The 27,853-nt window shown below is 38.9% G+C and overlaps 2 protein-coding genes across 3 annotated transcripts in view; one reads left to right on the top strand and one right to left on the bottom strand.

Annotated features, from left to right (window-relative positions):
• iqgap2 (IQ motif containing GTPase activating protein 2) overlaps window positions 1–27,422 on the top strand; it is a 31,358-nt gene extending 3,936 nt beyond the window's left edge. The window contains exons 3-39 of one of the 2 annotated variants that reach the window (XM_026342513.1): window positions 5,122–5,278; window positions 5,898–5,975; window positions 7,210–7,286; window positions 9,307–9,374; window positions 10,105–10,218; window positions 10,348–10,526; window positions 11,169–11,256; window positions 11,349–11,512; window positions 11,758–11,845; window positions 12,540–12,703; window positions 12,847–13,007; window positions 13,410–13,534; window positions 13,761–13,924; window positions 16,959–16,985; window positions 17,305–17,395; window positions 18,401–18,568; window positions 18,697–18,839; window positions 18,978–19,148; window positions 19,487–19,570; window positions 19,766–19,837; window positions 19,926–19,995; window positions 20,358–20,566; window positions 20,756–20,905; window positions 21,012–21,175; window positions 21,379–21,603; window positions 21,899–22,039; window positions 23,155–23,239; window positions 23,391–23,623; window positions 24,105–24,237; window positions 24,560–24,662; window positions 24,757–24,898; window positions 25,481–25,568; window positions 25,695–25,907; window positions 26,010–26,170; window positions 26,343–26,486; window positions 26,800–26,908; window positions 27,277–27,422. In XM_026342513.1, coding sequence (XP_026198298.1) covers window positions 5,122–5,278; window positions 5,898–5,975; window positions 7,210–7,286; window positions 9,307–9,374; window positions 10,105–10,218; window positions 10,348–10,526; window positions 11,169–11,256; window positions 11,349–11,512; window positions 11,758–11,845; window positions 12,540–12,703; window positions 12,847–13,007; window positions 13,410–13,534; window positions 13,761–13,924; window positions 16,959–16,985; window positions 17,305–17,395; window positions 18,401–18,568; window positions 18,697–18,839; window positions 18,978–19,148; window positions 19,487–19,570; window positions 19,766–19,837; window positions 19,926–19,995; window positions 20,358–20,566; window positions 20,756–20,905; window positions 21,012–21,175; window positions 21,379–21,603; window positions 21,899–22,039; window positions 23,155–23,239; window positions 23,391–23,623; window positions 24,105–24,237; window positions 24,560–24,662; window positions 24,757–24,898; window positions 25,481–25,568; window positions 25,695–25,907; window positions 26,010–26,170; window positions 26,343–26,486; window positions 26,800–26,908; window positions 27,277–27,390 — 4,867 coding nt within the window. In that variant the 3' untranslated portion in view covers window positions 27,391–27,422. The remainder of the gene's footprint in view (window positions 1–5,121; window positions 5,279–5,897; window positions 5,976–7,209; window positions 7,287–9,306; window positions 9,375–10,104; window positions 10,219–10,347; window positions 10,527–11,168; window positions 11,257–11,348; window positions 11,513–11,757; window positions 11,846–12,539; window positions 12,704–12,846; window positions 13,008–13,409; window positions 13,535–13,760; window positions 13,925–16,958; window positions 16,986–17,304; window positions 17,396–18,400; window positions 18,569–18,696; window positions 18,840–18,977; window positions 19,149–19,486; window positions 19,571–19,765; window positions 19,838–19,925; window positions 19,996–20,357; window positions 20,567–20,755; window positions 20,906–21,011; window positions 21,176–21,378; window positions 21,604–21,898; window positions 22,040–23,154; window positions 23,240–23,390; window positions 23,624–24,104; window positions 24,238–24,559; window positions 24,663–24,756; window positions 24,899–25,480; window positions 25,569–25,694; window positions 25,908–26,009; window positions 26,171–26,342; window positions 26,487–26,799; window positions 26,909–27,276) is intronic. The other variant, XM_026342514.1, reaches the window with a different exon arrangement.
• f2rl2 (coagulation factor II (thrombin) receptor-like 2) lies at window positions 13,931–16,949 on the bottom strand. Its single transcript, XM_026342515.1, has 2 exons — window positions 15,960–16,949; window positions 13,931–15,553 (listed from the first exon to the last, which is right to left on the bottom strand). The coding sequence occupies exons 1-2, from the start codon at window positions 16,021–16,023 to the stop codon at window positions 14,490–14,492; spliced, it is 1,128 nt and encodes a 375-aa protein (XP_026198300.1). The 5' UTR covers window positions 16,024–16,949; the 3' UTR covers window positions 13,931–14,489.
• Window positions 27,423–27,853: the final 431 nt, after the last annotated feature.

Raw genomic sequence — 27,853 nt, 5'->3', positions numbered from 1 at the left:
GTGATTAAATAACGTTTGTAGTATCCAGAAGCTGTATGGACTGATAAGGCAGCATCAGCATGCATGGGAGATAATGACATGGAGCTGTAAGTTCTCATGATAGGGTGCCATTAAGACACGGGAGGTGCTGACTTAGTGAAAATGGTAGCTCTTTGCATCACTGAAAAACTCAACATCTGGATTATCTGTTTTCCACCATGGGTTCAGTAAGATATTCAGATTCTGGTTAATGGAGACAACAGTAAGTTGATGAAGACTACAGTTCTTGTGAGCAAAGCTAAAACTAAAACCACTTCCTGTCTCTTCTCTAAGACATCCATCTGAACAGGAAGTGTAATCATGCCTCTTTTTATACACACTGATTTTGTGAAAACCCCACGTAGTCACACAGAAGTTGATTTCCAGGATTGATTATTTATCAACCAGACTTCTCCTCTTGACCCTTTTTTTACGATTATGTGCCGCCTCGTTTACATCACATATTATCATTTGACAGCTGCAACTTGCAGTTAGACTCATTGAAGGCTTTTTCACTAGCCTACATTACGTGCTTATGTCACAGGATAATAAGGGTCTATAAAGGCAGACAGGCTCCACCGAATGCTTATTCGGTCATTCATCATAATCGGACCACACCTAAATTATAACACATTTGTATTTTTTCACTGTGCTGGCAGACGTTTAATGGAGGGCTAGCTAAGCTGCACAGACAGTTTAGGGAACAGATGCTTTTTGTAATACTCCACAGTCAACCTCAAAATGGCCACGGTTAAATCTGTATCAATTTCTGTGATACTCATTTCCTTCACTCCTGTCAATTGTGGAATGGGACCTATTCTGGGAAAGGTGTCACCTTAGATTAGGATTAAGACAGACCTCTAATGAAGCTACAGAGAGCATGGGATTAGGTTCTGCTCTCTGGGGTCAGGAGTCAGCACTCACAGAAACTAAGCAACCAGGAGGAAGGGACTCTATGAGTAGAGCTAGGTGGTGTTTTTTTTTAATACATTCTTAATATAATTTAAAGTTAACTTGTGCTGCTTCTGTAGCACAAATCACATCTGTAACTTAAAAACTGCACTGAAATAAAAAAGTGAGAGGTTTTTGACATTGCCCATGCAGGGAAGATGGTGCCTTAGAATTAGATGTGTTTCATTTGTTGTGTTTGGTTCACAGTTAATATGACTCAGTAAGCAACAGTGTAAAGACTGTATCATTTCCAAAAGCAATATGTAGTAGATGGTAGTTAATCAGACGGCATTTTGGTTGGTTTTTTAGAGCATATATTCCCAGAAATAAGGTTATATGGCTAAACATTACCCTCCACTATTAACTAGGAGCAGCATACTTTTCATCAACCTGCTGTCTGGAGGGACAGTACTAAATGTTAAACTACCTGAAGCTTTTATTTTTGCGGCACTAAGCAATGAACACACCATTAAAAACTGAATGTACTTAGATTTCAATGATATAACTAGACTGAAACTATAACAAAGTTTAACAAGGCTTAACAAAGCTCCTGAACTGGCACTTAATTTTTAAGATGTAAATATTTATACCAAAAGCACTGGACTTTAACTTGGATACATTTCTTATGGATACATATTACTAGTTTATTGTGAGCTACCCAGTTAGAGATTCAATTCGGTTCACTCTCTTATAAATTATATAATAAATAATAAATTAAATTTATTAAATAGTTTGACGTCAAATATTCAGTTGTGTTATGTGTAATCCAGAAATAGTGCCATACTGCTCTTCTGTCTTACAAGAAGCATATCGTTCCTAATAAATCTTGAATATAATAACAGCCCCTGGCAGCTGCCCTGTGCTGTTCTGCATTCATGTCTTCTCAGAATAACTTCAGCTGAAGTAAACATTTTCCTTTTTGTTTAAGTAGGTAGCTTCTGGCCCACCTAACTGCTCATGGTTTAAAGCCATATGCAGAAAGCTTTTGTAGCAGTGGATTGTAATTGATTTTGGTCAATTACATCAAATGCTGCACTAAAATCTAATAAAGCAGCTTCCACGATCATTCCTTTGTCAGTGTACCAAACTGCTCATCCGTCATTTGTGTAGAAAACTGTATCAGGCGAACGTCATTTCTTAAACTCACAACCATTACCAACAGTTCTATTAATATATTAATAACACTAATCATGAATCTCTTTTAGCTACGTGAGCCAGCATGCACAATACCAAGAACTATGTGAACTGTGACGAAAATAGCTTTTATTTATGTGACATGTCAATTTTGTCTCTATCATCTATATAAAACCTTTGCCAGTTACTGTTACATCCATTGTTAACTAAGTCGTGGAGACACAAATAACCAGTTGCTCTCTGTTAAACTGAGGAACTTTTATCCAATATAAAAATGTTGTCACTGCCACAAAATGTTCCTAATGACACGCTGTGGTGATTGGAAAAGTCATTTTACTGACTGATATGATGCATAAACTAGAGATCTGTATGCAGTAGATTGCCCAGAAGCTTTGTTGTTCAAAATCACCTAGATTTTTTGCTTCCCTCTGTGGTGTGGTAGTCACTTGATAGACACACCCTTGTACAAAACACACACACACACACACACACAACCTGGAGTAAGACTTTGTACCCTCAGTGGAGAGTAAACAGTTGATGGTTTACATTTCTAGTTTTTTTTTATTTCATTACACACAGGCTAAAACCCATGACCAGCATGACTAAGCAACATGACACAAGAAGACATTCGGTGTAGACACTATAGTGTAGCTGAAAGCAGAAGAGTGTAGTTCACTAAAAATAATAATAATAATAATAATAATAATAAGAAGAAGAAGAAGAAGAAGAAGAAGAAGAAGAAGGATGTTGAGATGTGAACAGCTTTGCCCTGTTGTCCAAAAAGCTGTGTTTTGTTCAGCCCAGTGAGTCCAAGACTGGACAATGGCAGGAAGACCTGCTCCAGAGGGTTGTAAACTAGCCTGTCCTGCTCCAGGAGATGTATTCTCTCTTCATTGTTTCAAATACAGGAAGTGAAATGCCACATGAGAGTTGTGTTACCATGCAGGATGTTAATTTGACTGTGTGTTATGTTCCCGCCAAAAAGACCTTTTTTTTTTTTTTTTTTCTTCAACCATCATCTGGATTTAAGTTTAACTTCCTGGTTCAAATCTCTGATACAGTGCCAGAGAGCCGTTTCTTTTCTCCTTGAACTTTGACCAGAGCCCATAAAATGATTCATTCCTCGTGTGAGAAGTGCGAAATGGCATATCAGGAAAAAAGTAGCTTAAGAAGTAGCTTATCTCACAAATTGTAATATTAAAACACCACCTTAAAAAGCCTTTCAAACACTGTAGAATGGCAGAGCGCTTCTTCTTTCAGTCTGCTCCATCACCTGGCATAATCGGTTTTATTGTTAATTGGTTGGTTTTATTCCTCAAGGTACATAACTTACGCACAGCACTGTGTTTGTGTCGACAGTGCACGGTTTGTTGTGGTTGTCCTTAATGTGCTGACATTAATTTTGTCAGACTGGGTCCTGTGAACACCCACATAGCCTTAATTAATCTAAACAAAGTGTCTGTGGGCATGCATGTGGGAGGGAGGGCTTTATGCTTTGAGACTGAAAGAGGGCGGGAGTTGCTGGACTGAACCTCAAGTAAAACATAAGCATGCTAAATCACTAATCACTGCATGTGCTGTGGGCAGGCAGGATAAATTCAGATGTAAAAATGACGACTCCTGACATTGCATATTAATGTTTTTGTTAGTTTTGGTGTGGAACAAACAGAACAGAGATGTAACCATAGTAGTACTGATACTGTGTCACTTCCAGGAAGTTAAAATAATGTGTAACAGTTTTTCTTTTTTACACACTCACTTTCACTCTGCTCACAGATCATTCACTAACTGTTGAATGGCTTTTTTTCCCTAACAAATGACTGCTCTGAAGCTGCTGTTCAAATATCTGAAAGGGAAGTGACATGACTTTGAAAGAAGGTCAAGATTATTTTAACATAAACTATCGTATCGTGTGTTCTGCTTATAGTTTCTACTATTTTCAGACATCTCTGACCAATATTCAACAGTGTAGAATGAGTAACAGATTATCTCCACTGTTCACCTTCACCTCTTTAACCTCACACTGTTAATGGACAAGGAAGCTGAAAACTAAACTCTGCGTGGTCTCAAAGCTCAGACAGCAAATTTATCCACAGCCCCCATCCTGAAGCATGCTGGGCTCTGTGTGGGTGTTGCCTATAACAATGCTTACTTCTCTGTGGCCGACTGACTACTTTGTTTCTCTGTTCATCCAAAAGTCTTTCACCTAATTATAGTGGCAAATGACACTGCAACCATGACATGAGTGTGTGTAATAAATAAATATTGTACAGGTGGTGTATAACCTAGTGTTGTCCCATCAACACAAATTTAACAAAAGCACAGCATGTGCATCTATTATAGGTTTCAGATCAAAACGGAAATGGTCACATTATTATTTCTCTTCCCTGATTCTTGTTTCTTAGTGAGTGGACAAAAATGTATCTTTAGTTTAACTTCATAAATTTAATTAAATGTGCTATATTCACGTTGTCACTAGTTCCTATTGTATTATTCTGCTAATGCCATAAATGGCTGTAAGATGTATGTATGTGTATATATGTATATATATATATATATATGTATATATGTATGTTCATGTTCCACTGCCTTTAGTTTTCGCTTGGCTCTGGAAAGTTAGCATGTATAGGAAAAACAAATATTGACGTGCTGACCACATGCTGGAATTTAGCCACCTAATAACTTTGCATTGCATTCTGTAAATCCCAGGTGTCAGGATAAACAGACTGGTCTGCTGTTTGTTTGCATTCATAGTATGTATAGTAGTATTGCTCCTGGAAATTGTATTTTATTATTGAGAATCTGTTTTTTTGTCTTTATTGATGTGTGAGATGATTTCATCCCCACCTCACTTTTCACATATTTCACATTAAGCTGTGAACATACTTTAATCAGATATTAATTTATTTACCAAATTTAAATAACTTCTTTAAACGTGAATTTCTCCTGAGGTGACAAGCTGTACATTGGAAGTGCTTCTGAAAACGGATGTTAAATCTACGATCTGTATATTTCCAGGTGGATGGAGGCCTGCCTAGATGAGGATTTGCCCCCTACCACTGAGCTGGAGCAGGGGCTAAGAAATGGTGTCTACCTTGGCAAACTTGCAAATTTCTTTGCCCCCAAAATGGTCTCTGAGAAAAAGATCTATGACAGAGATCAGTCCCGTTATAAGGTACATCTCCACCTTTTTGTATTTTATGTACATTTGCATTCTTCACCATCTTGCATCATAGCAGACAGAGTGTTTCCAGCTCCTTCAGGCACTTCCTGACAGTTGAAACAGTTTTGCACAGGAAAGGGAGAAACAAAGCAGGCAAGTGCTGAGGCCTCAGAGTAACCTTCAGCTGTGGCTATTGAGTAAACTACAAAAATGTTTGAGCAAGAGGTTTTAGCTAGATATAATTTCTCTATTTTATAAGGTTATTTTTGACCATCAAGGGTCAAATAAGAGACAAAGGGAGCGAGAGAGAGGGTGTGACATGGTCACATGGCTTATGCAACAACCATTAGACAACCAGGGCGCTCTGATTTAATTTCTCACTGACAGATTTTAAACAAACCTAATGCTGCTATCCGGTGTCAAATACGTTCAGGAGGACTTTCGACAGCTGTTGTATGTGTTTTAAGAAGATCATTGATCAGCTTGCTTTTGTATGATGCTCTGTCATTGCTGCATTATGTAACAGCCACTTCATCATTGTTTTGCTGTACATGTAGCCTGGTGTTTTTCTCTGAAGCTCCTTATTGTTGCATAGCTGAAATTGTGTCTGTGCTCACATTTTAATTTCCAGAGCAAAGGGCTGCACTTCAGACACACTGACAACACAGTGCAGTGGCTCAGAGCTATGGAGTCAGTGGGACTCCCCAAGGTAAGGTGCTTACACAGCTGTCAGTGATACAGACATCTGCTCCCTGTTCAACAAACACTGACTTTTTTGTTTGTATAGAACATGTACCTTATCTTTGGGTTGATACATCCTCTTATTAGAGGAAAGAAATCTACATTACAACTAAGAATTTGTAGCTGTAACTAGACGTAGATCTATAATTGATCTTAACACACTTTTATTCTGGTGCTTAGGGAGAATCCATTTAGTGCCTACAGTAAGGCTTATGCTGCGTTCAGTGCACATCTGAAGACTGACATGTCCAACTTCTGAATTAAAAGACCATTGACAAGCAAAATGTAAACAGTCAACATGGCCGTCTGAGACTGACTCTAAACATGTATGTCATGTATGATACCATGTAGATGTCTGCTGTAAGTCAGCAAAATGCGAGAATGAGAAGGAGAAGGGTCAGTTCAGTCAGAGTCTTATACTCATTGGTAATTTGAAATATGCCTATGAGTATTCTCAGTCATCTAGGTGTGGTTATCTGGAAGTTGATTCATGTCAACTGGACTTATTTCTTCTTTGTGTAGCTTCAATCTGACAGAAGAGGTTTAATAGTGAAGCATGTAAAACTAAGAAGAATGTGTCTGGAGGACATGACTGTACTTTCAGATGATTTATTGTCATTTTCAAATAGAGAGTGAATACACAGCCTTTAATTTGTTTGAGTTTATTTGACACTGTTTCCACTGCGGAAAGAAGGTTTTTTAATTATGGAGTTGGAAATATCCAACCATCGATGTGACATTGAACACAGCATAAGCCATTTTCCTAGATTTTCACTTTGATAGCTTAACCTGGAGGTTTTTTTTTTTTTTAGAAAAACACAATATCATGTTCAGTATAAAAATTTGAGTTAAAGTTTTAGACTTTGGGTAAACATATGTGGGATGTTTGTATAAAAATGACTAGGACAACCAAATATGTAGAGTACCATGAGCAGTTATTAAAATGGGCAGAGCCACAGAATGACCAATCAAAATGATGCTAGGGGATGGTTTTGATTTAGCCATGTGGTAATGAAAGTTATGATCTCCACAGAGATGGTATTTATAGCACAGCTTTTACTGGGGATTGTTTTTGTTATTATGTCCACCCATTGCAACTTCTCCTGTGTCCAGGGGTTAAAGTGTGAACGAGTGTGCTCTTGTTCAGCTGCAGCAAAACAATGAGCTGTTAAAGATGAGTAACTATTACATATTGCTTTCAGATTTTCTATCCTGAAACAACAGACGTGTACGATCGCAAAAACATGCCCAAGGTGGTGTACTGCATACATGCACTGAGGTAAGACTGCAAGGATTCAAGAAATAAAGTGATTTTTCACTTTACCAGCTTCATGCATTTATCTCACCTGACAGTGAAGTTGCTCACTTATCTCTGAAACCGTCTGGTTGCACAATAGCACGGTAGCCAGTTGCTTTTTCCTGAAGGTGTCGCACCTGTGTAATTTCACTTCAAAGAAGGAAATGAAACCCACTGCACTAAACTGCCATTTGTTCTAGATGACCTTAAAGCTCAGTGCTGTTGTCTGATACTTAGAATTAAACAATTAGCTATTGGGCAGATTAGATTCAGCAAGTATTGAATTTGTCAATAATCCTGCTGCAGTAGTCCAGTCATAATCTTTCTTAGTGACAACTCACTTACTGTGTTATTTAGATTAATTTCCTTTTACTAAATGGTTGTGATAATGTTGAAGACTGAGGGTTGTACCATGATGTGTACTTTGTGTTATCCACACAGATATGTGCTGTTGTTACTGAACTAAATCCACTTCTAGAACAGAAATAGACCTCACTGAGTGATATGAAACAGGAACCTGAAAATATTATTTCTGTTTCTCTGACCTTTGTTATGATTTGTATTAAATCCGTCAAGTCTATACTATAGAGCACCATATAGTTAGATGTATTTAGCTATTGGTGCAGTGTTGTTAAGGCTGTCAGGCGTTTAAGATATGAATTACCTGTTTGCTCAAACACCTTTAACTATGGGTTGTTTATTTTTTTCAAGCTGTTTAAAGCAAAGTTTATTTTAAACACCGAACATAACCCCACTAATCCCACTGCTACTGTAAACCTCTACAGTATGTAGTATAATGTGAGTTGGTGCTTTCTGGCAAATTGAATGTGGTGTTTCAGAGTTCAGCTCTTTACTTTTTTTTTTTTTTTTTTTAGGTTTAAAGATTTTTTTAACTAAAACTTGATGTTCTTACTCTAACATCGGTGGTTTGAGCATTACAACTTTAGGACCTTGCTTTTTCAGTTGAGAGGACCGAATGAACCGAAGGTTAAATTTTATCTATCTGACCTGTCCAGTGAACCAAACACAGATTTAAGGAGTGGTTATGTGAGCTGCTCGGATTGTTTTCTCTGTTGTAGTGTTTTGGTCAGGTCCTGGGAGAATTGGTTTCCTTCCCTCACACACGTGCTCTTCCTTCCTGCAAGTCCAGCTTAAAGTCCCACAGAGACATAGTGAGCTCTCTGCTTCTATAAGTACAAACACACGCACACATAAAGGCACAGCAGCGGATGCTCCTGTTCATTGAGTGTGGTGGAAAAATGAAAGAAAACACCATGTGGTATAGAAAATGTGTAGTTTAAAAGTACATCTCAAATCACTCTCATGTATGTTTGTCGAGATGTATTGCTTGATTTGCTGACTCATGGGAATATAGGAAACACAGATAAACACGGGTGATCCCCAGCGTGGCTAGAGCTAGCTACACTAAGCTAGTCAGCTGATTGTGTGTAACCTCTGGCTTGTGGTGGGCCACCTTTATTAACCCCAGTCAGCTGTTACTGTGCTTGTATCAGACAAAATCAGGCGGCCGCATATTGAAACATCAGCCTTGTATTAGAAGAGTTTAAATGGGTTTTCTAAACCTCCTTGTCTCCCAAGGTCAGAGAGCATTACATGTTTACACACACACACTGTGACGAAAGGGCAGGATTACCAGCTACTACGACTGCTCCATTCAGAGCCGCGTAGAGGCCAGACCTGCCTTTAACATCTATAATTCATTACCACTTATCAGGTACCTGCGGGAAGATGAAAGTTTGATGAAGTTTCCAGCCACCTGCTTGTTCAGTTCATTGCTTGTGGTGGACTGAGCCTGCTAGCTGCTGTCTGGTAGTGCCTGTTGTCATATTGCTGTAACACTGCCCCACTGTGGTGGGACTGTGACACCACAATGCGGGGGAACAGGAACAATCATACTCTGCAAGTGGAAAAAATACACAAAGTTTAGATTCACAGTTTAATGATTTGAGTCTGTTCTCACATTAAATTTTGTTTATTTCAGCCTGTACTTGTACAAACTGGGTATTGCACCACAGATCCAGGACCTGCTGGGGAAAGTGGACTTTACAGGTAACTCTTAAAACTGACGTTTAGAACAAAAGGGCAATAATTAAATGACATATAAACAACCAAAGAGAAAAAGGTTACCACCGAACATTAAATGTTGCCTCTGGGCTTTTTGAAATACTGATGTTTATTCCCACTTATTATCTGCAGGAATTCTTTCAATGACAATTCTCTGTATGGGATGGTAACTTAATTCACTTAATTCAAACACATAAAACTGTGATATCATATGCTGTCAAGTCTGTTATGTTTTACGGTGATCTGTGTAAACATCTTGTCAGTAATTTCAGTAAAAAATGCCCTGCAGCTATTCAGATTATAGTGTGTGTGTGTGTGTGTGTGTGTCTCTTTCTTTCTCAACTGCCAAAGTACATTTTCTGAAACACAGTTATATTTCCCAACATTAAGAGCAATTGCCACATCAGTGTAAAGTCAGCAGAACAAACATTTGTTTATCCCTCAGAAGGCTATCAGCTGCATGGGGGTTATACAGGTCATCAGAAGAGCAGACGTTTGTCAATATTTATATTCGGACTTGAAAGAACAGAAAATGTACAGTAGATACAGAAAATGAACAAGAGGTTACAGAACTTTTAGAAATCATGAATTTCATTCAGATGTTGTGCCAGTGTGATTGTGCAAATCTTTAAAAGAAAGTATATCATGTGGTATATTTGGGAATTTTCTTTGCCATTTTTCCTGCCATTAAGCTGTATGTATATCTGTCTTCCAGAGGAGGAAATCAGCAACATGAGGAGTGAGCTAGAAAAATATGGCATTCAAATGCCAGCTTTCAGCAAGATTGGAGGTATACTGGCCAATGAGCTCTCAGTGGATGAAGCTGCCTGTAAGTCCTCTGACACTTTTAACTTCAAAAGAAGACGGTTGGCATCTGCTTGTTGACAAATTTGTGTTGTTTGCTGATGTATTATTGGCTAAAACCTAAACATTTGTGAATACTGCCTGTTGTCTTCAGTGCATGCTGCTGTGATTGCAATCAATGAGGCAATTGACAAAGGTCAGGCAATTGTAACAATGAAAGCCCTGAATAATCCTAATGCAATGCTGAGGAACATCCAGGAGGCTCTTTCCCAAGACTACCAGGACACTCTGAGCCAGGCAAAGACCCGTAAGCAGGATCATTCCTCAGGGCGGGTAAGAAACCTTCAGTAACTTCTAATATTTGCGTCATTTCTGGCCTTCCCTGTAAAAAGGGAAAGAATTTCAATGTCTTCCTAGAAAAGTTTGAGTGTCTTGCATGCTCACTCTTTTGTTCGTCCTCTCATAACTTTGCCGTGTAATTTTGTTTGCTGTATGTAATGCCTCCTCCCTTACTCATCTCAAATTGGCAGCAAGGTTGCCAGGTCGAGGAGTGTGTGTTGAACTATTCAGGCTGCCTACTAACAAATATGTTGCCTTCTGTTTCTGTATCAAAGTGGTATCCCTGAACTGAAATTGCAGAATAAAAGAATGTAAACAATTTGGCATTGACATTATGAGTAATTTTCAAACCAAATTAAAGGGAAGAAATATGAACTCAACTTGAACCAGTGTTTATGACTGCAGTGTCTAGTAACTGAACAGAGAGAAGGGGGTTGCCTGCACTGACTCACTCCACAGGCTTTGCCAGCACATTCCACAGGCTGCAGTGTCAGCTGTACTTCACTGATCACTAACCCTCCCCATCCACTGTCTCACCTCCCTTTCTTACAAATAATGTAAAAGTTAATCTGCCCAAGTATAAACTAAATATAATATCCTTTTCCTTTTTGTTTACTTTCTGCTTCTCTCCATTAGCGAGCCTCCGTTGCTACTGAAGAAAGAGATGTTTATGAGGAGCTGTTGACTCAGCAAGAGATCCAGGGCTGCATTGGCTTTGTCAATAGTAAGTACCTTGCGTCATACATAACTGTAACATACTTGTTTTGAAGAGTATCCATCCCTCGGTGACCTCTGTCATGGTTTTCCTGATTCCAGTCGAGGCAGCAGTAGGTCAGGTGAATCGAGCAGTGTCGACCCAGGATGACGATGCTCTGTTGGCTGCGCTCAGGCTTGAAGCTCTGGCCCTGCTGGGTGTTCAGGACTCAAACTGTCGCTGGTATCTGGAACATTTTACAACCTACTGCCAACATAAATCTAAGGTATACTGATTTCTGATTACTGATTCAGTCATGTGTTTTCATTGTCCATCCTGCAAAGTAGATCTGCTTATATTTAAAAAATATTCATCAGTTCCTTGACTGAGGAGATAAATTGTAAACACTGATGAAGAACTGTAACTACCATTACTGTTACTGTTTTACTGTTACACAAACTCACACAGCAAACATGTTATGTTATGAAGAAGTCGAACCACATTTAGAGAACTCTACGCTTTGTGCTGCAGGACGAAGGGAAGGCCGTGTTTGTGGACAAGGAGGAGATTCAAAGAGTTGTCAGCTCTTGCAATGACTTCGCTGAAGCAGAGAGACGAAGTAAGCACCGTGTGTAGTAACCTTACTAAGGATGTGTTGGGCAAGTTACTCAGGAAGTGTAATCAACTACTCCTTACTTACTACTCTTTTAAAAAAATAATTTTACTTATTTACTTCACTTATTCATCAGTATGAAGAGTAATAAATCTCTTTGCTCCCTTTATTACTGCCGCTGGATGAAATGATGTGCAACATAATATATGCAAAATACATCTGCTGTAGCTGCAAACAAAAAAACAAAAATCCACATATTTCCACAGAATAGTTATTTCCTGTACAGAACCTTTCAAATCAGCCTTTACTTGTCTTGTCAAAGCACGGGTTGGTGAAAACATACCACAGGAGCAGCCATCTCATTGTAAGATATCCATGTACTCCTGTGGGATTTGGTCTATTTGAAGCATTGTCCATTTCAAAAGCTACAACAAACAGGGAAGTCTGAAAGGACCTGTTCTGTCTCCTGCTAATATTGTTGTATGTGCATGAATCAGATTCTTTTACATGCTATTGCGAACAGCTGATCGAGTGAACAGTTACAGCTGCCCAGATATCATAAGACAGAGAAACTGTTGACATAAATACACATGTAAAAGACAGTAGAAAAAAATATATAAATTCCCATTGAGATGTCTTTGTAAACTGGATTCAGTTTCCTCCTAAACATGATGTTGAATATGAGAATTTTCTTGACCAGAACTTGAAGCAGTCGCAGCGATCAATACAGCCATTGGCCTTGGAAATGCAGTGAAGACAGTGGAGGAGCTGATGAACCCTGAGGCACAACTGCCAATTGTCTACCAAACTGCTGCCAACCTCTATCAGTCCGAGCTTTTCAGTTTGCAACTACAAGGGGGACGGGTGAGACATCATGTGTAGAATTGTAACACTTAAAACAGCTGGACTGACATGTAGTACTGTAACAGATGTAATTATAAACACAGCGGAGATCAGTGCTAGATATATCACTTCATGTTTCTGATCCAGATATTTGTGTTTATTAGTCTGGACTGAGTCACGAGGAGCTGAGTGTAGCTGTGGAGATGTTGTCAGCTGTAGCAGTGCTCAATGAGGTGCTTGACACCAAAGACCCCCAGGCTGTGATAGAGCAACTAACAGACTCCCCTCTGGGCTTCACCAACATAGACCAAGACAACCTCAACAGGTAAGAGATAATGTGCAGAAGATACTGGTGAATGTGCATAAACCAACTGCTGGGAACACTAATTGTATGTCTACCTTTGGTTAGCAGGTTAAGACTAAAGCTTCTGTTTTGTTCAGCATTTATTCTGAAGAAATGTTTGTGAGCTGAACACCAGATTTTACCACGTTTACAATGTTCTGTAGCTTAGACTTGTAATTGTTTTGCTGTCACATCTGTTAATGCTGGTGGTGATCATTTTTTAGTGAAGATTATAGAGGAGACATTTAAAATAAGTACAAAATGTGATGGGAAGCCAATGAAGCTGTTGAAGAGAGGGGTCAACATGTTGTAATAATGGGGTATAACACATTGACTGTATTGATACTCATCAATGATTTAATGTCATGCAACTCTCTCTCTCAGGTATGCCGACACCCTTATCAAACAGCGTGCTGAAGCTCTTACCAGTGGCCAAGAGTTTCTCACCTGGAACGATGTTCAGAAGTGCATTGACACAGTAAACATTCAGGTCCATGAAGAGCATGAACGTAAGAAAGTCTTGCAGATTTCAGATTTTACATATCGTTGCATGTGCCTTGTCCACCTGAACTCTATAAATTGTTAATTAAGAGGACATTTAAGCCAGCAGGTTGAATCCAGGTTGAAAAGCTTTATTGTAGGAGAAGACCGACAATGACAGTTTTTAAAAACGCACAACAAATTAGACACATACAAGAGACGAAGTTTCAGATGTGTCCTGTTTTCATCCTCCAGGCATCATAGCTATAGCTGAGATCAATGAGGCAGTTAACTCAGGTGATCATCAGCAGACGCTGGCAGCCTTGTGCCTCCCTACAGCCAAGCTGACGGGGGTGAACCCAGCCACAGCCAAACACTACCATGATGTCTTACAATATACCAAGCAACTTCTCTGTCAGGTAATTAGTAACACTTATTCTGATACTTTTATTGTTTTAGGTAAAGGTGTGTGTGTGTGTGTGTGTGTGTGTCCTTCCGACATCTTTAAAGTGCAAATGATGCAAACATTACATCTGTGCAGACTTGTGTCATAACCACATACCATCCCTTATCTCCTTTGCTTTATGTAGGTTTAGTATTTTTATGTAAATGCTGTACATGTAATCAAGAACTAGAAGAGCATAAAGTTAAAGTAAATATCATTTTTGCATTCAGTTCTCCTTTAAAAAGGCAAAATAGAGGAAAATACTATACAGCATACTGTGACAGTCACTGAGCTTATAGTTTCTCAACCTGACATTTTGTTGCTACACATCACAGGCCTATAAGTTGCACAGTTTTTATTTTGTACTACCACACAAAATACTTGGTGCTGCGCAGATTGCTGTTGTTGTTACTGTATGTAACCAGAAAAGGTCCCTGTATTGTTGAATTCAGTATCCAGTCTTAGTTTCACATGTTTGTTTGGTATGAATCCCTGCTGTGTCCCAACTGTGGTTGAATACTGTTCTCACACGTCCAGTCTCACATTATAACTGCTGGTCTCTGAGATATCCCACGGAGGGAAATGAACTGTAGTTCTGAGGTTGCCGTCTTGGAAATGAGCAAACACAGGAAGGGATCCAGACAACTGTGGAAGCAGCAGAGACAAACTGCTACTCTGTAGTGTCCATACAGTTCGTCGCCCCCACTGGAATACAGGCGGATATAGTGGGCAATATGCAGGATGCCGCTGGGCAAGAAACACACCACAAAGATGACGAAAACCACAGTGCTGACCCTTATAAAAGGTTTCCAGTCACAACCAGACTGCTGTAGATGGTATACCACTGCCACATGGGCATAGACACAAATAAGGAAGGGCACTATGAATCCCAGACAAATCATCATCATCCTGTATAGCACCAGTGGTGAATGCGATTTCTCCTTTAGGGGCAGTACATCATGGCAGGTGGTGACTCCCAGCTGGTTAACCTGGTAGCTCTGTCTGACCAGGAGCTCAGGCAAAATAGCAGCGGCGAATAGAAACCATAAAGCCATGCATGTCCACGCTGCCAGCGTAGTCTTAGCCAGTCTTCTGTACAAAAACGGTCTGACCACAGCCATGTAGCGCCTCAGACTGATGCATGCTATAGTTTGCGCTGAGCAGTAAACATTTCCATAAAACAAGGCTGTAATAAGCCGGCAGGAGATTTCCCCAAATATCCAGTTGTTTCCGTTGAAGTGATAATGAACTCGAAGTGCCAGGGAAAGCAGGAGCAGAAGGTCAGACAGGGCAAGGTTCAGGTAAAGAATGACTGTGTACAAGGACTTAGCTCTGAGTCTGACTCTGAGAAAGCTCAGGATATAGGCGTTTGAAGGGATACCCACCAGCATGGCCAGGATGTATGATAAAGGTATGACCCAAGTACTGAGGATCCCTGTGGTGTAGGTTGTCACTGGGTCCTCTGGGTTCACATGGAGCAAAGGGATTGTGCTGGGATCGAGCTTTGCTTGCATCCGTGTGCCGTTAATTTTTATCGACATTCCCCTGAAGGTTTTTGGTATAGCACCAGATGAAGTATTAGTTAAGGTACTGGCTCCATTTCCTATAAATGAGTGGGGGGAAAAAAACAGTCTTAAAGCAAATTAGTTTTAAAGTAGATTATAAACTACAGTAACACAGAAACCAGAAAATGTAGTTAACCATCTGTCTGTCACCTACTTTTCTGTTGTCTGTGGTTCATGTCTAGCTAGACTTTACTTACTTTTTGGCATTTCTATTGTAAAATGTGAATTATTATAGTACATGTTATCATTGTTACATATTTATTCATTTTGTTTTGTGTTTACAACTGTATTAAATATTTACACCTGTGTTTTCTATCTTTGCTTTGGGGAAATTACTTTTAAAAATAACCTTTTTAAAATATAATATTTAAATATCTCATTTTTGGCACTAAATTAAAACACACATGCAGTTACCCTTAGGTAAATTGTAATTTAAAAACTTACCGTCACTCTGAAAGCTCCGCACTGCCATCAGACAAATGAGCAATCCTGGCACAAGCTTGGCCATGTCACTCTTCAGTCTCGATCCCTCAAAGAGTTTTTAAAGGTTCCTTGTTTTCACCCCTGTTGGTGTTTCTGCGTGTCAGAAAATGTGTGGTATAAAATAGTTGTCCACCGGTGAAAGTGGCTGTTATGCATCTCTGCAGCACAACAGTAGAACTGATAACAATGTGTACTCAAGCTCGGCTTCCCGCTAAACTATGTGGGAGGATGTTTCCTGTCCAGGCTTAAAAGCTGAATTCCATTTTGACTGTGTCGCTGTTTGCCCACTCACACCCAGAGGTTACTTCATCAGTGATTAATCAGCTGTGATCCATAAACATGTCTATAAACATGTTGATTACTGTTCCAGGTTTATTCTGGTGTCAGTTTTTTTTGGCAGTTTTGGTATAAAGTAATTTGTCTATTGCATTGATTTGAGTGTAACAGCATCAGCCTGGTTCCTGACTTAAGGAGTCATTGTTGTGAGCTTTCTTGGATATTGGAACCTTCTACATTTATAAATATACTATTCTTACTCTTTTTCCCTACAGATGAATGCATTATTGAGTGATGTGTTTTTCATTGATTTATTCTTTGGCTTTAACATTATGTTGTGCATTAATGTGCTTTGTAGCATTACTTAAAAGTAAAAAAATGCTCTTTCGTAATAGGGTAACTATGAGGGTGGGAAAGAGTTACTGGGAAGTTAGTGGTTATGTGCACATATGGTAAACAAAGAAGCTACATTTAGACAACTGGCTGTGTTTTAATGGTGACTTCCTTCCTGTTGCACCCGGTCTCTACCCCCTAGTTTTCTAAAATTAGTCCTGATACAAACACAAAGGCCAAGCTGAATAAACATACTTTGTACTTGTTTTGATGTTGACTATAGGGAAGATGCAGTGTGGATTTATATTGTAACTATTAACAATTATTCATTACACCTTTCCTTTCCTTTAGATCTTGCCTCTGGACACAGGGGAAATGGTACTGCCACTATTTGCTGTTGCTTTAATAGCACCAGCTTGTTTAGTGTTGGTCGTCAGTGCTGCTGTTGACTGCTGTAAAGCTGCATATACAAAAAATAAACACAATCCTAACTTGATTTATTTGTGTAATGTACCTGCAAGAATTTCTAATCTTCATGTTAATTTCTTTTTAAATACATATTTTAAAAACAATTTGTAATCTAAAGTCAAGTTAGTATTGTGCAGCTATGCATGAGCAGTGTGTTGTGTGTCTTAGAAGTAGTTTGAACTCTAGTCTAAAAAGAAAAGTGACGTCGTACATTTTCTCTTAACCACAGAGCTCTGGAGATGAATCTGCAGTACTGTGGCTGGACCAAATTCAAGAGGCCATATTAACAGCCAACCAAGATGAAGAGGAGGCTCTCAAATGTATGAACCATCGCCATCTTGACTAAATCACATAGTTGCTGGTTTATAGTTATTAATTAATTTTATGGTTAATTCGTCTTAAGCAGCAAGCACCTAGAATACTTATTATTATCATCCGTTTTTTAATTCTAGATGACCACTCCTAAGTTGAAACGCATTGCTGAGGCAGACATACAGTGGCAAGAAAAACTTTGTGAACCTTTTGGAATTTCATGGTTTTCTGCATTAATTTGTCATAAAATGTGCTCTGATCTTCATCTAAGTCACAACAATAGAAAAACACAGTCTGCTTAAAATAATAGTACACAAACATGTTTTCATGTTTTTATTGAACATAGCATGTAAACATTCACAGTGCAGGGTGGAAAAAGTATGTGAACCTTTGGACTTAATAACATGAAAACGTATAATGTTTGTGTAGTATTATTTTAAGCAGACTGTGTTTTTCTATTGTTGTGACTTGGATGAAGATCACAGCATATTTATGACCAATTCATGCAAAACTTATAGTATGTAGTCCCAAAGGGTTCACATAGTTTTTCTTGCTGCTGTACAGTATTTATTTCACTTTGTTATGGTAGTTCAGCCTAATCTATTGAGGTTTTACGTTGAAATTATGACATATTATTTATTGTTGTTAGAGGTGAGATGATGTATTTACCACACATTATTCCATTGTAATTTTTTAGGTTTAAGTCTTGTCTTTACTGTACGTTGCATAGATGTTTTAATGTAGATGAACTGTGTGTTGATACCTAAGTAATATCACACTAGAGGGAGCTCTGACATTCATTATTAAAACACATGTGAAGCTCAGTGATACATAAATGTCCCAGTGCTGTTGAACTCTGTATCCTCACTCCTGGAGTGCCTCTTGTCTAATCACATTACTTGGTCAGAACTAACTGTTGTTTGATAAATGTATGACACACATGACAGCAGACCACCTTACTGTAATTTATGAATTTTATGAGAACATCATCTTCATGTTCTTTCCTCTGCTAGTGGCTGGAGCTGTAGCTGATATTAACAAGAAGGTGGCTGAGGGGGAATCCCAGAATACACTGCAGGCTTTGCTGACTCCCAGTGCAGGACTAAGGGCGGTGCTCCCTGAATGTGCTGACTCATACCAGGCTGAACTGGCACAGAAACAAGATAACATTGCAACTAAAGGTAACTGGATTTATGTATGTAACATAAAGGGTAGCAGAAACTATGCCCTGTTTTAACTCAGAGTTTCAGAGTTGCCTTTCAATCAAATATTCACTTTATCTAAAGGGCCACTTTCTGCTTTCCCCTAGGAAACACAGATGGTGTGTGGGTAAGACATTGCATCAAGGACAGATATGACTACTACTATAACCTGGAGACTGGACTGGGCACCTGGGAGGAGCCTGAAGGCTTTGAACACAATGGTGGTCAGCTCAGCAAAGAGGAAATCCAGGTACCCCCGCTGTTCTTGAGTTTCTATTCTTATGTATATTAAACTTAAAATTGGACTATTATCTTAAACAACCATAATCACACTATAGCAGAATTTTTTAAACCTGTAAAATGTGAAACATGCTTTTTTTCCCCTCAGAGTGTTGTCAGCTGTGTGACAGCAGAATATAACCGGGAGCAGTTATGGTTGGCCAACGAGTCCTTTGTGACCCAGCTGCAGGCGAGAACCAGAGGTTACCTGGTCAGGAAGAAGTACGCCCAGCGAATGGAGTATCTACGCCAACAAGAACCACAAGTTGTCATATTGCAGGTAGTGTGGCTCCACCATGAATTGTGAATAGTGATTGATGACAGTAATCAGGTCAACTTCACTTTAGTGAATCATGATGTAGATGTTGGCTGTTGGAAAAATAATAAATTAGTAGAGATTTGCTTTAGGGTATGATGAGTTTACTGGAAATACTGTATATTTTTGAATTTGTGCCATTATAATGTGAAAATCCATTAACAGAAAAAGAAGGTAACAGTTTATTTAGACTCATGATCCCTCAGAGTTGGTACATACAAAAATAACATACTTTTAAATCCCATTTAAAAAAATCTGTGCTGTGCTTTTCAGTGGGATTACCTTTTCTTTGTGTTTTTCAGGCTTGCTGGAAGGGTTACAAGCAAAGGAAAATCTACAAACGAAGGATGAATTTGCTTCAGAAAAATGTTGCTTCTATTATTAGGGTAATAAATAGTTTGTCTTTTATAAAATATTTTAAATACATTTATTAAGTGAAGTCATTAGCCATAAACTAGTAATAATTGCACTAGCTGGGAGTTGTACACACTTTCAATTAATTTTCATGTACCTAATATTTATACCAGAGCTATAACTTAAAAAAACATGACATAAAACTGTACATGTTTTTATTTTTTTAGATTCAGTCCTTGGTAAAAATGTGGAACGCCAAACGTAAATACAATCAGAGGTTGCAGTACTTCAAAAATCATGTGGGTATTGGTCTAATTCAATTAGCATCACTGAGCATCATCTTTTTGTTGTTTCATCTTCTGGACTTAATGTTCTGATCTGTTTTAGGAAAAAGAGATTGTGAAAATACAGGCTTTTCTAAAAGCCAACAAAGCCCGAGATGACTACCGAACCCTGAGTGAGTCAACAATGGCATTTTGCACTCCTGCAATTAGACCTGAGCTATATTCATACAACATCAATATTGTGATGTGAGACTACAGACTGGAAATAGGTTCTGGTTTTGATTACTGTTTTCTTAGATTGCATAATTGTACTGTACCACTTCAGTGATGTTTGAGCTTATCTAGCTGCTGTATCTCTGCTAGTTTAGTCATCATACACCAGTTAATTTCTAATGTCTAGTACTATTTAGATGCTACACATGTTGATGTTGAAGTATTTACCCACATTAAACACAATATGGCAAATATAGGAATATCTATGTATAAAGGACTTAGTACTAGTGCCTTTTTTCTCTCTTATTGTTGTAAATCTTAGCTGGAGCCAAGGATCCTCCTCTGTCAGTAGTGCGCAAGTTTGTTCACTTGCTGGAGCAGAGCCCCCTGGATCTGCAGGAGGAGCAGGAAGTTACACGGCTTAGGGAAGAAGTGGTCACCAAGATTCGCTCCAATCAGCAAATGGAAAAAGATCTGAACCTTATGGACATAAAGATTGGGCTGCTGGTGAAGAACAGAATCACTCTGCAGGTTGGCTGCCACTGCTGCGAAGTCACACCGTGCTTTACATCCTTAATGAACTGATAATGCCGAGATAAATGTGTGCCGTAGTAGAAAGAGCTTCCTAGCACTAAAGTGATGAAACTATTATAATACTTTATCTAGGGCATCTTGTGTTTCAAATTTTCATATCTGATGATTGTTTGTTTGTTTGGAAAGGATGTTGTGTCCCATAATAAGAAAATGAACAAGAAGAATAAAGCGAGTAAAGATGACCCAACAACAGGAGACAGGCTGGGCATCAAGGGCCTAAGTAAAGGCAAGAGAAAGAAACTGGAGGCCTATCAACATCTATTTTACCTGTTACAGGTGACAGAAAAATCTTTAAATCTACCTCATCTACAACCTAATCTATATACATGCACCTAGCCTAGTCAAGGCTTGCATAACATATCCCTCTCTCATTACTCTTCAGACCAACCCTTCCTACCTGGCCAAGCTGATCTTCCAGATGCCCCAAAACAAGTCTACCAAGTTTATGGATACTGTGATCTTCACCTTGTACAACTATGCCTCCAACCAGAGAGAGGAATACCTGCTGCTGAAACTCTTCAAGACTGCTCTGGAGGAGGAAATCAAGTGAGAACTGCTGAACACAACAAAACTGTGCCACTGTGTTTCCATTAGTCCTCTGTACTAGTAACTATTGCAGTGATGTGGTGGTTTTAATGTATAAGTCAATATTTATAAATAACACAAACTAACTTAGAATTTCCTATAAATACATTTACACTAAATGCTGTGTTGTGTTTAGTGTAAAGCTTCTTCTGCATTTGTTTCAGGTCTAAGGTGGACCAGGTCCAAGACATAGTAACAGGAAACCCAACGGTCATCAAGATGGTGGTGAGCTTCAACAGAGGTGCACGAGGCCACAACACACTCAGGCAGCTGCTGGCTCCCGTGGTCAAAGACATCATTGAAGACAAGAGTTTAGGCATCAACACCAACCCTGTGGATGTGTACAAAGCCTGGGTCAACCAGCTGGAGTCGGCTACTGGGGAGGCCAGGTAGGGACAAACTGGGGGGTTGAAACAAATACAGCATGACACTTACTGTTCACTTTAGTAGTTACTGGTTACTAGATGTTTGACAGTTAGCTGCTTTTTGGTATGTAGCTGGTTACTATACAGTGGGTATATACAGACTATAGGTTTGTTTGTTTACATTTTCATCTTATCTTCATGCATGTATGTGTGGTTATATTGCCAAATGTAATTTCCTCAGAAACTACTTTGACGACAAAGTTTTAGCCCTTACAAGCATCTACAGCTTTTAATTTTACCTTCTGTTGTTATGCCTCAGCAAGCTGCCTTATGAAGTTACTCCTGAGCAAGCCATGTCACACGAGGAAGTACGCAACAGGCTGGAAGCATCTAGTCTGGCACTGCGGGCTGCTACCGATAAGGTCTTGAACTCCATTGTGTCCTCACTGGATAATATCCCGTAAGTTCTGGGACCTGTTGAGTGTCAGTGTCCATTTATCTTGTGTGTTCTCTGTGACAGTTATTGTTTCCACTGCTTGAGAACATTGGTTGGCGTAATTCATGGTGCTTCTCGTGTATTTTCTGCTTTGACCATCAAACACAAACACTCGTGTTTCCTTGAACTTGGTGAAATCCATTAGTTACACAGGATTGCACAAAATAACAGAAACATTACACTGTAATGGCATCTTTTGCAAAACGATAGCTGCTACATTTTGTAAAAATCTAAACTTAGCTATGTGCTGAGACTGTATGACAGAGGTGTTGATTCACACCTTGTAGGCATAATTAGGGGTTGGTTGTTTTGTTGTACTGGACAGCCTCCTGTTTTAAGTCGTCCATGTTATTTTGTCCACTTCCTGCATTCTGCCTCAGTATTGTTTCAGCAGGTAATACCTCAACTCAAGGAAGTAACCAAGACGCGTGTGGATTGTTACTTTCTATGTAATTATTATTTCCTATAGTAAGTGTAATGCAAAAAAAGGGATACAGCTTACGCTCTTTACATTAATTGTATTATTACGTACAGGGTTTTTATTTTTCATTTAATCAATGTTTCTGTTTTCTCTTCATCTATTTAAGGATTTTTTTCTTTTCTATTTTTACCGACTTCAACAACATAATGAGGCGAGACAGGATATGATGATATACTATGACATGTAATTTGCCCTTCATGCTGGTTGTTAATGTTTCCGCTACGTGTTAAGCCATTACTAGAAAATCTTAGATAATTATTGCTATTGCGCAAGGTGCCATCAGGTCTGTCGCTGAGGAACCAAAACAGAGCTCTAGTTTGTGCATTATATGCTGCACCCAAGTAGCCCAGATTCCTGATTGCAATATAAACTCTTTATAAGTCTCCTTACATGATATATTTGTATACCAAAAGCTGCATGTACACATAAAAAGACACTGAAACCCATCAATACAGTGAATAATTCAAATATTGAAGGTTCAGTTGAAGTTTCTTCTATTTTCCCTTTTGTGAGCCTGTTGTATCTCGTGTCATTTAGTATGTGAATGCATGTTGTCATGTGTTTGATGTTCCATCAATGCGGTTTGTTTTGCATGTAGTTATGGCATGAGATACATAGCAAAAGTTCTGAAGAACAGTCTCCATGAGAAGTTTCCAGATGCCTCAGAAGATGAGCTGATGAAGGTAGAAGCCCTGAGTGTATTCATATACATTTGTATTTTTCCATTCATAGTACAGTTTTTTTTTATGTGCCCATACTGTCCTCTCTGCATTTCAATTTAGTCACAATGACGGAGTGAGGTTTTAATGATGTGTTCTCTTGTTTTCATGCCAGATTGTAGGAAACCTGTTGTACTATCGCTACATGAACCCGGCCATTGTGGCACCTGATGGCTTTGACATCATCGACATGTCGGCAGGAGGGCAACTTCATATAGACCAGCGTCGTAACCTGGGATCTGTGGCAAAGATGCTCCAGCATGCGGCTGCCAATAAGCTCTTTGAGGGCGAGAATGCACATATGACCCCAATGAACAACTACATATCACAGACATATGAGAAATTTAAGTAAGTAAGGGGGGAAAATAAATACTGACAAATGAGTTTACAGTGGGACATTTCTGTAGAAAATGTATGTTAAAAAATGTTTAGCTACCTGTAAAATTTTTAGCCTGTTTCATGAGGTGGATAAAGTAACTTAGGAGTATTAAAAAGGAAACTAAAGCCTGCTGATAAACATGTTTTGCTTGGAAGGTTGGGGTTAAGCTGACATATGGTAGTAAGCTGCAGTGTCAGCTGTTGGGAGACATATTCACAAGAACTGACTGAGCTCCGGGCACAGTTATCCAAACTGTGATATAAAAAAGTGGGGTTGAGCCAGAATGTGTGCACTTAGACTCATAATGAGACCACACATCAAAGACAATTCAGTCAATAACTATACAACAAAATGACTTTATTTTCTTGATAATTTATGCTTGAGGTTCAGAGACTGATAACCACTAACAGCTACTATTATGTATCTTTGTTTGTTTCTTTATTCTTCCAGGTTATTTTTCCAGTCAGCATGTGATGTCCCTGAACCAGAGGAGAAGTTTAATATTGATGAATACTCAGACATGGTGACCTTGAGCAAACCTGTCATCTACATCTCAATAGAGGAAATCATCAACACACACTCGGTAAAACCAAGCAAAATCAATATCTAGCATGTTTTATATTTTCTAGACCCCACTTCTTTGGAAGCAACATAGTCCGTAGGTTAAAACATCTGTCATCAGTTTCACTCTGAGAGGATGTGGGCGTCAGTTTGGACAGATGTTCTCTCACTTTCATTTTGTAAACTAAGATACTATCATTAATTATTCTTTGTTTAATATGTGAGGAAAAATAAAAAATGGGAGCATGACACATTTTACATTTACATCTGTTTTGGATTATATATAAATCTTGGAAAGATAAATCAGGTTTCTCTGCATGAGTCTAATCACATCTGTATTTCAGCTGCTTTTGGAGCATCTGGAGGCCATCTCTCCAGACCGCAACGACCTGCTGCATGAGCTGCTGCAGGATCTGGGGGATGTCCCCGATGTAGAGGCATTGCTTGGTACTGTCAAACAAACCTTTTATTTATATAAATCACGAGTTAATCGCAGGTACAGGTTGGCTGTACTTTGACACACTGTGCTGCTTTATATCAGGTGAAGGAGCCGTAGACTCAAATGACCCTAACAAAGCGAGTGCTCTGAGCCAGCTTGTGAAGACGGAGATCTCCCTCAACCTGACCAGCAAGTTCGAGCTGCTGGAAGGAGACGACAAAGACTTGAAGACTCTCATGACCAAGTAAGTTTATTGTTGGATCATGCTCACTCTTCTTAACATACAGTTGATAAACACCTTTAAACAGAACCTGACATTTATCACTGTCATAAAATAAAGATTTATAGCAACACTTTTATTAGATATACCAAATAATCTGCCACCTGACTGTTGCTATGAATGCCATGGGATGCATTTAACTTAACCATTTTGTACTGTAGCTATCACTCAGTGGTGTGTCTTTGTTGTCTTTCCTGCTCTCATTTCCTGTCCATGAAGGAAGGGGTTTAGTGGTCAGGGTTATCTCGCTTCTAAATGTGCATCCGTTGAGATGCAGTTTCATAAAACTGTATTGGCGAGTTGTTCTTTTATTTGTCTGTTGATTCGTGTCATCTAAATTTGGTTGTCATAATGTGTTCACATCATGTGCACAACAAGACTATGACAGCTAATCATGACAATAAAGTGCAGAACAGTTGAACAATAATAAAAAAAAAAAACAAAACTCATTGGTATTTTCCAAAAAATCTCTAAATAGCTTTGTACCTGTAAGATCCAACAGGGACAGAGGTTTGACTCTGATGATGTTGTCTCTGTGCACTTCAGGACCAAAAAGCTAATAGTTGATGTGGTTCGAATTCAGCCTGGAGAGACTTTGCCTGAAATTCTTGAGACTCCAGCTACTGCAACCCAGGTGATACTTTCCCCACCCATATTACCCATATTACTTTACAAACAGCAATTTTCACTCATCAATATATTCAATATGTCTTGATCACATGTGAAACGTAATATGTTAATTAGCGCTTCTTTCCTGTAGGAATTGGAGCATACTAAGATTGCAGAGCGCCGCGCAGTCCAGGACGCTCAGACACCCGAGGGTCTAAAGAGCAGCCCGGCAGTGCTGGAGGACAGCCAGCTGCCCCTCGAGCAGAAGAAGAGGAAGATTCAGAGGAACCTCCGTAACCTGGAGCAAGCCGGCCTCGTCACTGCTAGTAACAAATACCAGGACCTCATCAATGAGATATCAAAGGTTCATTAGCAGTTCATCACACAGAAAGATGCATACCTTCAGTGCTAACTTGTAAGTGTTGTTATGTTATATTATGAATCAGTAATAACCTGTAATTGACAGGACATTCGCTACCAAAGACGCTACAGACAGAGGAGAAAGGCTGAGCTTGTGAAGCTCCAGCAGACCTTGACAGCACTCAACTCAAAAACTGACTTCTACCAGGACCAGATGAACTATTATGATACCTACATCAAGACCTGTCTGGATAATCTCAACAGGAAGTGAGTTGTACCCTCAGTTTTTGCACCTTGTTAGGTTAAAGGTTTCCAGAATCATCTTCTCACTATTGGTATATAATGCTCTGGCTTCCTTTTCCGTCTGTGGCTGGTTTGTTGGACGTGGTCAGACTTGCTGTTGTCATGTTTAATGACCTGCTTTGTTTTGAATATCCAGGAATTCACGCAGATCCATAAAACTGGACAGCAAGGGAGATGACAAGGGTGGTAAGAAGTGGAAGCCACAGTCTCTGAAGTACACTGCAGCAAGGCTGCATGAGAAGGGAGTTATCCTGGAGATAGAAGGACTTCAGACAAACCAGTGAGTTGACTTGTTCATTACATCGATGGCTATGGAAATGTGCTGGACTATCCCCCCACCAACCAAACGAACAACATCAGTGTTATAAATTAATTTAAATTAAAATACAAACGGCTAAACGGCTAATGATTTTTTTTTTTATACATGTATTCAAGCAAGATATCTGTGAGTAGATGTGTAAATGTGTGACATATTAAATGATTGGACAAATTACCATACATGTAAAGCTCAGACCTTTCAGACACAATGATTTGAGTTCCCCACGATACTGTGGATTTACTGATTGGTAAATGTTGCCTGTTTCATCTCTCAGGTTCAAAAATGTCATGTTTGACATTTCACCCACTGAGGAAGTTGGGGATTTCGAGGTGAAGGCCAAGTTTATGGGAGTCGAAATGGAAAAAGTCCAGCTTCATTTCCAGGTAAACATTTCCCAAGTGCGTCAGGGTTTCACAAAATAAAATAAAGCGCTCAGTAGTCGACACTAAAACCTGATGACAAGCAGGTTTAATGTCCTTTTCCCCTCACCGGACTTCTAGCAGGAAATATCATGGGGGAAAAAAAGGAAATATTTTCCAGCTAACATCATAGTAGCAGCCCATGTAGTGGTAAAACACACACAGAATACTTACTACACGTCACATTAATTGATTTACCAACTTATTTTCATAGTTCAACCCCACTGCTCATGTTGTGTGGACAGAAAACCTACATTTGTACAGTATCTTTAACTGTGACAACTTGACGAGCTTATTTGTTCCTCACTGCATCGCTTGAATCTTGTGTCCAGGACCTCCTCCAGCTGCAGTACGAAGGCGTGGCCGTGATGAAAATGTTTGACAAAGCCAAAGTGAACGTCAACTTGCTCATATTCCTACTAAACAAAAAATTCTACGGGAAATGAGAAAGTAAGGAACAAGAGGATAAAAAGCAACAGATATGGAGGAAGAAGCAGACTGTGCCTTTTCACAGAACTGAATATATTGTACAAAGTTAATTTAGCCAGAAATTATCAGATGTGACAAGACACTGTTCTGTTTCTTCTGTTTATAATTTGACAGATGTCACCAAAATTAATTGTTATTGCCCATTCTATTTTTCCATGTGGTGATTGTAAATGTAATGTATTTTTAAGAATTAGATTGTAATTGTATTCTGAGAAACACAATGTTATTCTTACTTTGTATGGTAAAACAACATTGGGACAAACCTACATGGTTATATGAAATACTGTAGTTCACCAGTGCCTTTTAATGAACTTTTAAAGAAACATGTTTTAATGAATAAAACATTTAATACAATATTAAAGCTAAAATTTATGTATTTTAAAAATATATTATCATATGTGATTTATGATGCTTGAACAA

Source organism: Anabas testudineus, chromosome 9 (assembly GCF_900324465.2).
Source record: "Anabas testudineus chromosome 9, fAnaTes1.2, whole genome shotgun sequence".
NCBI classification, from domain to species: domain Eukaryota; kingdom Metazoa; phylum Chordata; class Actinopteri; order Anabantiformes; family Anabantidae; genus Anabas; species Anabas testudineus.
The sequence above is the reverse complement of the archived record's forward strand: the minus strand, read 5'-3'. Positions and strand labels throughout refer to the sequence as shown.

What these genes read in the sequence shown, in the direction of transcription:
- f2rl2 (XM_026342515.1), bottom strand. Translation starts at nt 16,023, where the DNA reads ATGGCCAAGCTTGTGCCAGGATTGCTCATTTGTCTGATGGCAGTGCGG. An exon ending in GCGGAGCTTTCAGAGTGACG is followed by an intron (nt 15,554 to 15,959) that starts GTAAGTTTTTAA and finishes ACTCATTTATAG; the next exon opens with GAAATGGAGCCAGTACCTTA.